Source organism: Budorcas taxicolor, chromosome X, assembly GCF_023091745.1.
Source record: "Budorcas taxicolor isolate Tak-1 chromosome X, Takin1.1, whole genome shotgun sequence".
Lineage (NCBI taxonomy): Eukaryota > Metazoa > Chordata > Mammalia > Artiodactyla > Bovidae > Budorcas > Budorcas taxicolor.
In genome coordinates this window covers 28010723-28024272 of record NC_068935.1, presented here as the reverse complement: position 1 = coordinate 28024272, position 13550 = coordinate 28010723, and the positions used below count along the sequence as shown (strand labels likewise).

General features: G+C 41.3%; 1 protein-coding gene across 1 annotated transcript; it reads left to right on the top strand.

Annotated features, from left to right (window-relative positions):
* The first annotated feature begins 2273 nt into the window (after nucleotides 1-2273).
* On the top strand, nucleotides 2274-10085 carry LOC128070619 (A-kinase anchor protein 17B-like). Its single transcript, XM_052663926.1, has 4 exons — nucleotides 2274-3029; nucleotides 4469-4599; nucleotides 6354-6585; nucleotides 8445-10085. Exons 1-4 carry the CDS (start codon nucleotides 2274-2276, stop codon nucleotides 10083-10085), a joined length of 2760 nt encoding a protein of 919 aa, XP_052519886.1.
* The last annotated feature ends 3465 nt before the right edge of the window (nucleotides 10086-13550 follow it).

Below are 13550 nucleotides of genomic sequence, written 5' to 3'. Positions count from 1 at the left end.
CCTTCTCCTCCTGCCCTCAATCTTTCCCAGCATCAGGGTCTTTTCCAGTGAGTTGTCTCTTTGTATCAGGTGGCCAAAGTATTGGAGCTTCAACATCAGTCCTTCCAGTGAATATTCAGGGTTGATTTCCTAGGATTTCAGTAGAATTGACTGGTCTGATCTCCTTGCAGTCCGAGGGACTCTCAAAGAGTTTTCTCCAGCACCACAGTTCAAAAGCATCAATTCTTTGGCTCTCAGCCTTCTTTATGGTCAAACTCTCACATCCATACATGACTACTGGAAAAATCATAACTTTGACAAGATGGACCTTTGTTGGCAAAGTGATGTCTCTGCTTTTTAATATTCTGTCTAGGTTGGTCATAGCTTTTCTTCTAAGGAGTAAGCGTCTTTTAATTTCATGGTTGCAATCACTGACTGCAGTGATTTTGGAGCCTAAGAAAATGAAATCTGCCACTGTTTTCCACTTTTTCCCCATCTATTTGCCATGAAGTGATAGAACCAGATGCCATGATCTTAGTTTTGTGAATGTTGAGTGTTAAGCCACTTTTTCACTCTCCTCTTTCACCCTGATCAAGAGGCTTTTTAGTTATTCTTTGCTTTCTGCCATTACAATGGTATCATCTACATATCTGAGATTGTTGATATTTCTCCTAGCAATCTTGATTCCAGCTTGTGAGTCAGCCAGCATGGCATTTCCCATGATGTACTCTGCATATAAGTTAAATAAACAGGGTGACAATATATAGCCTTGATGCACTCCTTTTCCAATTTTGAACCACTCCATTGATCCATGTCCAGTTGTAAATGTTGCTTCTGTCCTGCATACAGTTTTCTCAGGAGACAGGTATGGTGATCTGGTATTCCCATCTCTTTAACAATTTTCCGTAGTTTGTTGTGATCCACATAGTCAAAGGCTTTAGTGTAGTCAATGAAGCAGGAGTAGATTTTTTTTTTAATTACCTTGCTTTTTCTGTAATCCAACAGATGTTGGCAATTTGATCTCTGGTTCCTCTTTCTTTCTAAATCCAGCTTGTATATCTGGAAGTTCTTGGTTCACATACTGTTAAAGCCTAGCTTGAAGGATTTTAGGCATAATCTTGCTAGCATGTGAAATGAGCACAATTGTAACGTAGTTTGAGCGTTCTTTGGCATTGCCTTTCTTTGTGATTGGAATGAAAACTGACCTTTTCCAGTCCTGTGGTCACTGCTGAGTTTTCCAAATTTGATGGCATATTGTGCGCAGCACTTTAATAGTATTGTCTTTTAGGATATTAAATAGCTCAGTTGGAATTCCATCACCTCCCCTAGCTTTGTTCATAGTAATGCTTCCTAAGACCTTCTTCATTTCATACTCCAGGGTGTCTGGGTCTAGGTGAGTGACCACACCATTGTGGTTAACTGGGTCATTAGTAACTTTTTTGTACAGTTCTTCTGTGTATTCTTACCACCTCTTCTTAATATCTTCTGCTTCTATTAGGTCCCTACCATTTCTGTCCTTTATTGAGCCCATCTTTGCATGAAATGTTCCCTTGGTATCTCTAATTTTCTTGAAGAGATCTCTAGTCTTTCCCATTCTATTGTTTTCCTATATTTCTTTGCATTCACTTAAGAAGCCTTTCTTATCTCTGCTTACTGTTTTCTAGAACTCTGGATTTCGTTGGAACTCTGTGTATCTTTCCCATTCTCCTTTGCCTTTTCCTTCTCTTCTTTTGTCAGCTATTTGTAAGACCTCCTGCATGGGCAAGCCATTTAATTTTCCTGAATCCACTGAATGTCTCCATCTATAAAACAGGCATGAAAATACCTATTCACAGGTTGCTTCAGGAACCAAAAGAGATAAAGTAGCATAAATAATAGTCACAGCTTATAGTGACTGAGAACTTGCTGTGCGGGGCACTCTTCTAAGGACTCTGCCCATTTACTCCATCCTAAAATCCTATTGTTTCTATTTTACAGTTAAGGAAACTGAGACACAGTCTATAGAAACTCTGAAACCTCTAAAACACATTAAACAAATGTTAGCTCTAACCTTAATTCTCCTGGTAGTGTATATTTCCCTTCAGTTTGACCTAAATCCAACAAATGCTGTTGCTGCTGCTGCTGCTAAGTCGCTTCAGTCGTGTCCGACTCTGTGCGACCCCATAGACGGCAGCCCACCAGGCTCCCCCGTCCCTAGAATTCTATGGTAGCACCATTCAAAAGCTGAATCTGTGTTTCCTTCCCTTGGTATCCGAACAGTTCCTTTTCACCCTCTCAGGTTTCCTTTGGATACCATGACGGTCACGGTGGTGTATGATAACTCAGAGGCCACGGAACTGTGTGCAGCTCAGCACCTCTACCTCAAGCCCATAGCAAAGCTGATGATCAATGTGTTGCTCCCTGAGAGCCCAGAACCCTCGAGACCCGTGTCTAACTGGGAAGTTCTGGACCAGCTGAAGAGCCTGATTTGTCCTGACCAGTTTACCACTGTGCGGCTCGCCAAGAGCACCAGGGGCTTCATCCGATTTGAGGGGGAGGCGGAAACACGAAGCTTGGTTCAAATCCTGAAGGCCAAGTTGCACGGGAAGATCATCAAGCTAAACGGCTTGGAAACAGACTTAAAAGTCATGGTGACAGACGCCCAGGGAGAGTGGGAGCACTTCCCCAAGGAAAATGGGGCCATCCCGATGGGTGATGGGTCTGAAGAGCAGGACCATGATAAAAGTCCAAATTCCATATACTTCGAAGGGCTGCCCTGCAAGTGGTTTGCTCCCAAAGGTTCCAGTGGGGAGAAGCCGTGTGAAGAGATCCTTCGGGTGGTCTTTGAAAGCTTTGGGAAGATCAAGAATGTAGATATCCCGATGCTCGACCCCTACCGAGAGGTTATAACCAGTGGGAGCTTTGGGGGGTTCAGCTTTGGCTTGCAGACGTTCGAGGCATTTATACAGTACCAAGAGTCAACTGACTTCTTAAAGGCCATGGAGTCCCTCCGCGGGATGAAGCTGATGCTTAAAGGAGATGATGGGAAAGCTCTGGCATGTAACATCAAGGTAAGGAGCAGCCAGGGTTTTATTAAAAAAAATTGCCCATGGTTCAGGTGGTCTTGAGTAAAAGCTAGAAGGAAGCCTTTGGAACAGATTTCCTTAGACCACCCTGGAGGCTCTGATCAAGAGCTAATGTAAAGATTTATGTTGTCATTAATAAATGGGTGTTTTGGGGGGACAAAATATCATCATGATTAGGGCATTCTCCTACTGTCAGCCATGCTGCCAGCTGTGGTTTGAAGTGATGGTTGTTATAGTCCAGGGCTCTGCCCAGCTCTTTGGGGACATTAAAGGATTCTTCATGGTCCTTATGGAAGTATCTCATATGCTTCTTCCATTTGACAAATTGCTGGGAAAGGGCAACATGCAGCTTGAAAACAAGAAAAGGCAGTTTATTCCCTCTTTGCTGTGGGGGTCACAGTTAACTATACATTAATGATGACTGTCAGGTAAATTCTAAAACAGAATCCCAACAAACCTGGTTCCTTTCCTCTCAAAGTCAATCTGTTTGTCCAGCATGAAGACAGCTTCATGACTGTCTGAATGCCTGGTTATCTTGTTCTTGAAACCTTCATGCAGCTAAACCCTTTTTCTCTAAATCAGTCTTTAGTGTGAATTTGAACTTTCAGCTTCAGTAGCTTCAGGGGTGTGTGTGTGTGTGTGTGTTATGTGTAAGGCTTCTTGGGTTAAAATATATGTTTGAAACTTAGGAGCTATTCAGTCTGACAAAAGATCTAGCAAACACTATAATGACCACCCACGCACCACTGCAGCTTAAAAAATAAAGCATTACCAGTGGAATGAGAACATGTTCCCCTTTGTGTACCATCCTCAGTCAAGGCTGCTCACTCCCTTCAAAGGTAACTGTGATGGTGAATTTGGTGTTTGTCACTCATGCATATTTACATAGCTACTTCTGCATCCTTATATTTTTTAGGCAAATTTATTTGTAGTGCCTCAATCTGACTTTTACTTTATTTTCAGATTTGCAAAGTTGTTTAATAATCATTATAGTCAGATCTTGTATCTCTTTTGGTCAATTTTCCTACATCTTTGCTCCCCCCACCCCATTTCTGGACTGTTTTTATCTCTGCTGATTAAAAAAAAACATTATTAATAGCTCAGTTAATCAGTATAACAAACCAGAAGCAATATACTCACATCCCTTAGAACTTGTGTCCACACGGGCACTATGATGTCACATATGGCTGTCAGGTGAGTTCCTCAAAAGTTCTGCCAAAGAAAGTTCTAGAAACCCCACAAGGACCGTTTGAGAGATGACTGAGAGGCAGTATAACTGTATGGGTACTGGGACGCAGAGAAGGCATTTTTAATTCACTTGGTTTGGCATTGACAGGTACAAATTAGTTTTAGCTCTCTGGTCTGGGACATATCCAGCCAGCGGGCAAACTTTTCTAATGATACTTTGAATTGTTTGAGAGCAGGTTATGTTTGATACAACCAAACACTTCAGCGAAGGAGCTATAAAGAAGAGAAATCAAGAAAGGCTGAAATTACAAGAATTGGAGGAAGAGAGGAAAAAAGCAAAGAAAAGAGAAGAGGAAGAGGCTGAAAGGTGAGGAGACCAAGTTCAACGAAGAGCATTGTTGTTGTTGCTTTTGTTGTTTTTTGTCTGTTTTTAAACTTTCGATTTACAGATTTATCTCTTCAGGTGAATGGGTTCACTTAATAGATAGCATGGTGGGGGGAGCAGGAATTGGTACCCATTAGAAAATTGCTGTCTTTCCATTACACTGTTACAAAACCAAAAGGAGAAAGCAGTGAAAAACAAGATACTTTAAAAGTATGCTTGTCAGGAGAAGCAAGTAATGATGAATAGTAGGACCAACCAGATTAGGTTGTCTAGGAGTTAATAATCATAAAAAAAAAAAAGGCCAGGTGCTTTTAGCATGAACATTCTAGCCTGCCAACTTACAAGTTTCACCAGTTTACCTAAATTTACCAAATTTTACCTTGCCTATCCATTGAAATTTTGGGGAAAAATTCTTTTCTGTTTTGGAAAAGATTTTCTTTCATAAGATGATCAGTAATCAAACTAACCCAGAAGGATCTGTTGAGACCATTTTTCTTATTGGCTCAAGTTCTTTCTGTGAACTTAAGCAGCCTATGTATTTACTTCTTTGAGCTTATCATTGTTTCCCAGTTTAGGAGCTTGAGACTAGAAAGGACCATTGGATTGTCAAGGATTTGCCAAGAAGGGACAACTGGACCAGAACTACAGGGCTCCAAAAACCAGTTTTACCTCCTTCCTGGCTCCTCCCCTTGCAGGTTTATTCTTCCAGCCTTTTATGCAAATTATAGGAGTTTAAGAGTAGTCTTCCCTGTGCCTCTCACGTTTTTTGGCTGGCGGAGTGTTAAGAGTTACTTAAGGTCTTGGCTGTGAAATTTGGCCAGAAGCTGATCCCAGTAAAGGTAATGATTCCCCCCAAATTTCCAGATCAATCATGCAATTGAGCTCATCCTCCAGTTTGGGGCTTGGTCCTCCCTCAGGCAGTTGTCCTCCCCTGCCCTTCCCCCACCCCCCAGGTTTCCATGCTTCTATGAGAACTTAATCAATACATCTTAAATATTCAGAAAACAGAAAAATAAGCCCATATTCTTCTCAATCAGCCTGTTTTTATGATAATGTAGAGTGGCTCAGATGGTAAAGAATCTGCTGCAGTGTGGGAGACCTGGGTGCAATCCCTGGGTTGGGAAGATCCCCTGGAGAAAGGAATTGCCAGCTCCAGTGTCCTTGCCTGGAGAATTCCATGGACAGAGGAGCCTAGCAGACTACAGTCCATGGGGTCACAGAGTGTCAGGCATGACTGAGCGACTAACACTTCACTGTGTTAAGGAGTATGCACTAAAGGCCAGTTCTCACCTTTAAGATTTTCTGAGCGCCTTGACTTACTTTCATTTGCATCTGTCTGTGTGACCAGCTCAGGGAAGGTTTTGATCTCAAGAGAAATGGAATCATCACTGCGGAAAGCTAGATCCCATAGTCCCTGCTTCTGCTTTGAGAAAGTGCGGGGGGCGGGAGGAGGTTGAGGCCCTTCCTTTGAATTCAGTAGTCTTCTTGGTTTGTTTTTTAAATGCACTCTCTCTGCATGAGGTCTCCTGTGCGTGTTTCTAACTGACCAACTTAGTCACGCATCTCTCGCCTTGGCTGATGTGTCTTTTGTCATCAGTGGTCTAATGTTGAGCCCTGGGATGTTGTAGCTGGAGATTTTGGGGAACTCCTGCGAGGGAGGAGGTAGTGGGGGAGAGAGTAACCCTTTTGCCCAATAAACACCTTCTGAAGGGTTCACTCTCTTAATCATTATCCAGAAAAAGAAAAGAGGAGAGGAAGGTCCAGGAAAAGAGGAGAAAGGCCAGAGTCAAGAGACGCACCCAGAAGGAAAGAGACAGGCACCGGCAAAGGAGACAGAAGGACAGCGGCAAAGTGGAGGCCCAACCAGGGTCCAACTCTTCCGAAGACCTGGAGAAGAGGAAGATCCCACTGACCCAGAGGCACCTGGAGGCCCTCTACCTGATGCGGGCACTCCTGAGGAAAATTGTAGTAAGGCTCTCGCCCCATTGTTCTTTGGTTTGGGTAGCTAGTGACCTCTCTGAGTCATGATGACCTTTACTTTGAAACAGCAGCCTATTGTTTAACCAGTGGCCGTGGAAGACTTACTGTATTCGTTGAGGTTTGTTTTCAATAGGCTGGTCTCTAACAACCACAATTTTGCATTAACCAAAGGGATACTCAGATTCTCTGAAGGGGTTGGGTCTCAGCTCCACCATCTGGCATGCACGCACACACACACACGGTGTTTCTCAACTTTGGGACGATGCCACTCAGAGCAGTGTAGCTTGTGCACCTACTCTTCTAAGCTGCTAATGGAGGTAACAGAAAACGCCAAGAGGAGGGATGTAGAGTTTGTAGTCCTACATTACCTTTCGCTGGCCATTCATCAGTGGCAGGATTAGACGGGAAAGGAGGGCCTTGAACAGACATGTTAGTCTAGTCTTCAAATGTTTGCTAATATCTCACATCACAGGCCAGCTGTTTTGTTTGGAGAGTTTCAGCTGGGGAAGTTTTGTTCTCCCACTTACTGACCTCCTAAAGATAACCAGACTCAGCAGATGCCCCAGAGTAAAGACCAAAGTGTTCATTTGAAAAACCACATTCAGTGTTCTTAAACATCAAGAGTGAATGGCATTCATTTTCAGTAGAGTTGATTTTAGGTATATGTGCCATCTCACCTGTGTTTTTTTTTTTTTTTTTCCTCATTGGTATGGCCCATCAAACTGCATGAAATCAGGATAAGAAAAACCTCACATTTATCTTGACAATAAGGCGAGCTGAATCTTTTTTAGTTTGCCTTGCTGCTACTGCTGCTGCAAAGTCGCTTCAGTCATGTCCAACTCTGTGCGACCCCATAGACAGCAGCCCACCAGGCTCTGCTGTCCCTGGGATTCTACAGGCAAGAACACTGGAGTGGGTTGCCATTTCCTTCTCCAGTGCATGAAAGTGAAAAGTGAAAGTGAAGTGAAGTTGCTCAGTCGTGTCCGACTCTTCACAACCCTATGGACTGCAGCCTACCAGGCTCCTCCGTCCATGGGATTTTCCAGGCAAGAGTACTGGAGTAGGGTGCCATTGCCTTCTCCGTTAGTTTGCCTTAATGACTGCCAAAAGTGACTTCTTTTGAAGAATTCCTCTCTTTCAATGTGTGTGGTACCAAATTTCAATCCCAAGTCCTGGGTAAGCTCTAAGCCCTGATTTGTGCCGAGTGTCAGTGGGAGCTCAGTACAAGCTCTCCCAGCAGGGTAGGGGCCATAGTACACACCTTTCACCTGCCCTGCAGTCATGGACAGCAGACAGCACCATTGTCACAGCCATATTTTCTACTTGCTATCTTGTTTCCAACCGAGGTGGGCAGGTCAGAGACATGCTCCCTTGTAATCCCTAGGAAGAGGCCGGAATAAAACCCAAAAAGGCAGTTTGGCTTTTACAAAGCCAACTGACCCTTTAAGACACATATTTCACCCACCAGTCTTTTCTTGTTCTAGGACTGTAGCCCCAGGGAGTGCTGTAGAGCATTTCTTATTCCTCTTCAGGTTCCCACCCTTGAGCACAATACCTGGAACAGTAAGTAGACCCATCAATTTGTGAACAAAGGAAAAAGGGATTATGTGCTTTTGAAGGTATGTAAACTGGGGTGCTTTCTAACAGAAGGACAGGCACAGACCTAGTCAAAGCAGCTCCTATTAGATGGAGACATTTAATTTTGTACCTCCTGTTTCTTTAGTGTACTATTATTCCTAATTTGGATCTACCCTAGGTGTAATTAGAAGCCTCTTCAGAACAGTTTTCTTTGAGATTTTTAACCTGTTGAGCTTTTCATGTGAGATTTTTAACCTTTTTCTTTGAAGGAGTCTGAAGAATTTTACCCACGGAAGGTGAATATTGCAGGCTCCAAAGCTCTTCATGCTCTGGGGACCATGTCAAGAACTCTGAAGAAAGAAGAACCAAACACTCAGTATCTTCAAAATCAGGAGGAAATGCTAAGATACCACGTTTCCAAGTCAGATTATAAACGTAAACGAAAAATGAAGAAAAGAGCTAGAGCTCACTTGCGTAAATCTTCCCACCACCTTGGGGGGGAAAAAATAAGATGTTCAGCAAGAAAAGAGAGAGCTGGAAAATCATTAACTGATGAATACAATAAAAGTTTGAGCTGTGAACAGAATTCCTTGCAAATTATAATGACTCAAGGTCAATCTCTTGAGAAAGAAGACCAGCATGGTTCTAATACCTCCTATTCTTCCAGATTCGTTGAGAGAGACCATAGCAGGAAACAGAAGATCTATGAAACAGATGAATTTATTGACTATCTTTTAAACCATTATCAAACTCCAAAATATGCCCGCATCTGCCTAGAACCAAGTCACATAACAAGCACATGTCAGTGGAAGAGAACCGTTCTTGTGAAAGGAAATAGCTTTCAAATCAATTTGAGAAAACATAAGCATCACTCAACCAGTTTGAGCCAAATGCAACATCTAGATAGGAGAGAACAGGTGCAAGAAAATGATCTCTGGAGAGATCTTTCTTGGGATCCTGAGCATATATCACAAAAGAAAAGAAAAGTGGATTATGCTGAAGAATGTACAAAGAAGTTTAAACATCATTTTAGGGACACAGCCAGTGAAGCTGGTGATTGCCTGTCCCCAACTGATAAAAAGAGCCATCTGTTGGAAAAGACTCATGCTTACCAAGTCCAGGATCCCATATCCACAAGTCAAAGCCAAGTTTCCTCATCTAAGAGGTCAGCAGACTTTGATTTGAAGCTGAGAGATTTCTTAGAGGAAATTAGCAGTGATTCTGAATGTCTCAGTGATAATCTTAGTGTAAACAAAGAGAAGAAAAAGAAGTCTGTGGCCGCATATGATAGCTGCCCAGAAAAGGGATGTCTTGATGCTGATGAAATCATCACTTGTGATCCAGAAATTATGTCAAGTCAGCAGGCCTTGTATGCGGAGTGGAAACATGATGGGGAGGAAAAATACTCTGAATACAAGCTTAGGAAACCAAGCAGGAGGTCTGCTTATGAACTGAGATGTTCGTGGCTTGAGGGTGAAAACAATTCCATTAGAAATGAGAACAGCAACAGCAAAGAGAGGGAAATACTGGCTCCCCAATACTTATTTGATGAAAGCCACCACCACAAATCCAGTGCCAGTGATCAGTTAGACACTGTCATAGGAAAGAGGAGGCAGTTTAGTGATAGTGCATTTGACCACAGAGTCAACTATAGGCTCTTTCAAGTGCCAGTAACATCATCAAAAAGTGCTAATGCTTCCTATTTGTGGGGTTTTCCCAAAAGAAGAGAGATACCATGGAGGTCAGAATATAACTGGGATGCAGGAAAGATGAAAAGACCTGAGTATTCTGGAGATTTCATGCTGAATTCTGATAGTTACTACAATAGACATAACAGTCTGGAGCGCGTTGACTATAGAAGCTATTTAAGAAACAACTTCACTAGTTCTTTTTATTTTCAAATGTTTTGAAGGTTTCTTAGATCAGGAAACCCTTATTCACAGTAAAAATCTGCAAGAAGAAAATTTAAAACCAAATATAGCTATGTAGTTAGCAACTACAGAGCAAGAGAGCAAACACTTAGGAGCTTGAGCAAGGTCAAATGCAAAACCTTGCTTCTCTTGCCAAAGTATAAAGCATAGATCAAAGTGTGTGTGTATGTGTGTGTGGCAGATGTGTTAGCAAACTGGAAACACCAAACATCCCAATTAAAAAACTTGTTAAAACAATGTGCTTGCAAAACTTTCTTATCCAAGGACAGACATTTCTACAGTTCGATTGCAGCTTTAATTTGGTGCCATCAAAGGAGCAAATTAACATTGAGAGGAGTTAAGATAGCCCTCTACGGCTCTTCAGCTGTAATAACATTATTATTTAACATCGTTTATCTTCAAAGGGATGGCAGTGAATGCATAAGGATCTTTCTACTTGTTCTTTGATTTGGTTCGAACACCATGTGCAGCAACAAACTTTCCTGACTTTTATCTAGAAATACCTATAGATAAAAGAAGAGAGATGACACCTAGAACATACACTGGACTTCATGACATTAGAGGGTTCCTTGAACATCTATCAGAAGGAAATTAATCTTATTAATATGTTCATAGGACTCGAAGAGTTGCCCTTTTAGAAACAAAGCCTTGGAAGAAGAATCTAAAAGGGGCTCAGATTGTCTTTTGAGGCTGACACAGAAAGTGGACCATTAGCAGAGTTGTTTTGTTTGGAAGAACCCCATGTCATTCCATCGTAGAAGAGCAACAGGATTGAAGTGATACAACTTGGGCTTTGTCAAAGGAAATATTGAACAATCCTGGGGCACCAAAAATGGCACTTGGGAAGAGAGGACGTGACAGTATTTCATTTCAGTTTATGTAATCCTTTCACTCAGGGTTGGGTGACATCAGTTTGTAAAAAGCCGCTGAATATCCCCAAACTGACTTTTATAAAACAGTAACAAGTGCCTCCTCAACCCTCAATAATGCCATGGAGTTAGGAAGAGTCAAGGGTAAAGCCCATACTTTTCTAGTGGGGGGAAAATTGTATGTGTGCAGAATTTGTAAACTCTTAACATAAGCAATTTATCTTTTTACATACTGATTTTGGACTCCTTGAATATGTTTTTAAATTGATATATTTTATAGATTCGTAAAGACATACATCTTAATGCAGTGCATGTTCTATTGAAAGCTCGGCTGAGTCATTCTGCCTTATATTGGATTTAGGAACTCAGGGGGGGCAGTAGATGACTTTTTTTCTTCCAACAGAACTATAGCTGACATGGCAATTGAAGACCTCAATGACATTAGACTGCCTGCAGCGGGAAAAGGTATTTTAATCCACAAAGTAATGGAAGGCAACATTTTCATATTACATGATTCATTTCAAACAGTCCTTACTTGATAGTCCATAGAAAAGGACCAGCTGGTCAAGCCAAAGTAGGACACCAGTCAATGTGGCTGCCCAGAATGATAAGGCACGATGTGTGCTTGTAACCAGACTCTTGAGCAACCTGATATCTGAAACGCCTAGAAAATCTTCAAATCATTCATTTATTTGTTGGCTCTCTTGTATTCAATTCTACTTGCAAGCCAGTGACTCTGCCATCAGAGTCACACAAGCCATCAACTAGGCTTGGCTTGTCCAATCTGAAAAACCACTCCTAGGGTGATTGCCTTTTCTCCTCTAAGGACTAGCAATGACTATTAATGTTCAGAGTACTATTGTCTGGAGTAGCCTTTAAATTATAACAGCTTTATAACAGACAACCTGTGGCAACCAGGTATTATTCTTTTCCAATGAGACCCAACCTCCCTATTTTTTTTCATGTTTCATGCCCTTGAAACAAAGAACATTATGGGTTTGTAATGGAAAGCAGCTATGCTTGTTTTGGAAAAAAGAAAAAAAAACAACTCAATGTCTTCTGTCATTTGATTATTTTTCTTTGCAGAGATTTTAGGCATGAAAACAATTTGCTGCTCAGTAACCAGACGTAAAAAATACATTGCAGAATACAGCATGTGCAATTAAAATTTTTTTTTGTAAAATAGAATTGGTGCTAAGTCACTTCTATGTAAAATTTTGGTCTAAATACCATCCTGGGACCTAGAAGAAAGTAAAAATACTGGTTTTGTTTACTTTCTATACAACTTTAGGTTTTTATGTTTTGTGGTAATGCATTCTAGATTTGAGTAAATCTCTCTTTTTGGTGTGTGTAGGCCTTAAACAAGGATGTGAACAATTACTCCTGAACTTTTCAAATGGATGGAATGATTTAGAACTGAAAATGTGTTACTCACTTTCTGTTAAAACACTGTTATTCTTTGTTGTGCTGTTATTTAAGTGGTGCAAAAGTTTTCTCATATGTTTTTCCTATGTCCAGTGAAGGGCTGGAACTTTAATCTGTGTCTTTTTAAATAGGTGTTTTCACGTTTTTCCTTGTATGCGTTACTAATAGTGCTTTAAGAATTAGCTAAAAGTCTGTTAATGTGTTTTCGTTACATTTGTTTGAATTCCTCAGGTAGAAAGCCATTGTAACCTGGTAATTTTGAACTTCAGAACCAAATAAATATATTTTCATTTGTTGCAAGACTGTTCAAAATGTTCACTTTTAAATGTTGATAACTCCACTTTGTGTGTGGTCGGGGGAGATTTCTACCTGTAGTATGCTGCTTTGCACTAACATTGCTGCTCCTTTTTGTCATTTGCATTGGTAGAGAAATAATACGTTTGATTTTCAGATATATTAAAAATAAAGTTGTCATAGTATAGAGTCTTTGTTCATTGACCAGATGTGCTGGATAGAATATCACACACCTGCAGTAATATTTTCTTTGAAAATATGTCTGGTTTCACTACTGTTTTGAGGCAACTTCTCCCTTTATGATGCCAGTTAATGGCAGTTGACTGTCAGAGCTCATGAAAATGCAGTTGTATTTTCATTTTGGATAAATGAAAATCATATTTTTACTTAAGACTATTCTCCCTTCGGCAAAGGTTTTATCAGTTCTTTATAGCTAGCAAAACAGATTTCACAGAATTTCACCTCAGCCTTTAGGGCTTCGCAGGTGGTCCAATGGTAAAGAATCCATTTCCCAATGCAGGAGACGTGGGTTCGATCCCTGGGTTTGGAAGATCCCCTGGAGGAAGAAATGGCAACCCACTGCAGTATTCTTGCCAGGAAAATTCCATGGACAGAGGAGCCTGGCAGGCTACAGTCCATGGGGTTGCAGGGTTGGATACAACTGAGCACACACACACACACACACACTTCAGGCCTTGGTGAAAGTGTAGGAGTTACCCAATTTCTGAAAACATGTGTGGGTGTGGGATGGGGAGTCCAGTTACAGATGTGAGAGGCTTCAGTGATCAGTCTTTGATCCTGAAAGAATTAACTATTTTCACACGAAATGTACAGCAAATTTCTTCTAAATATCTGT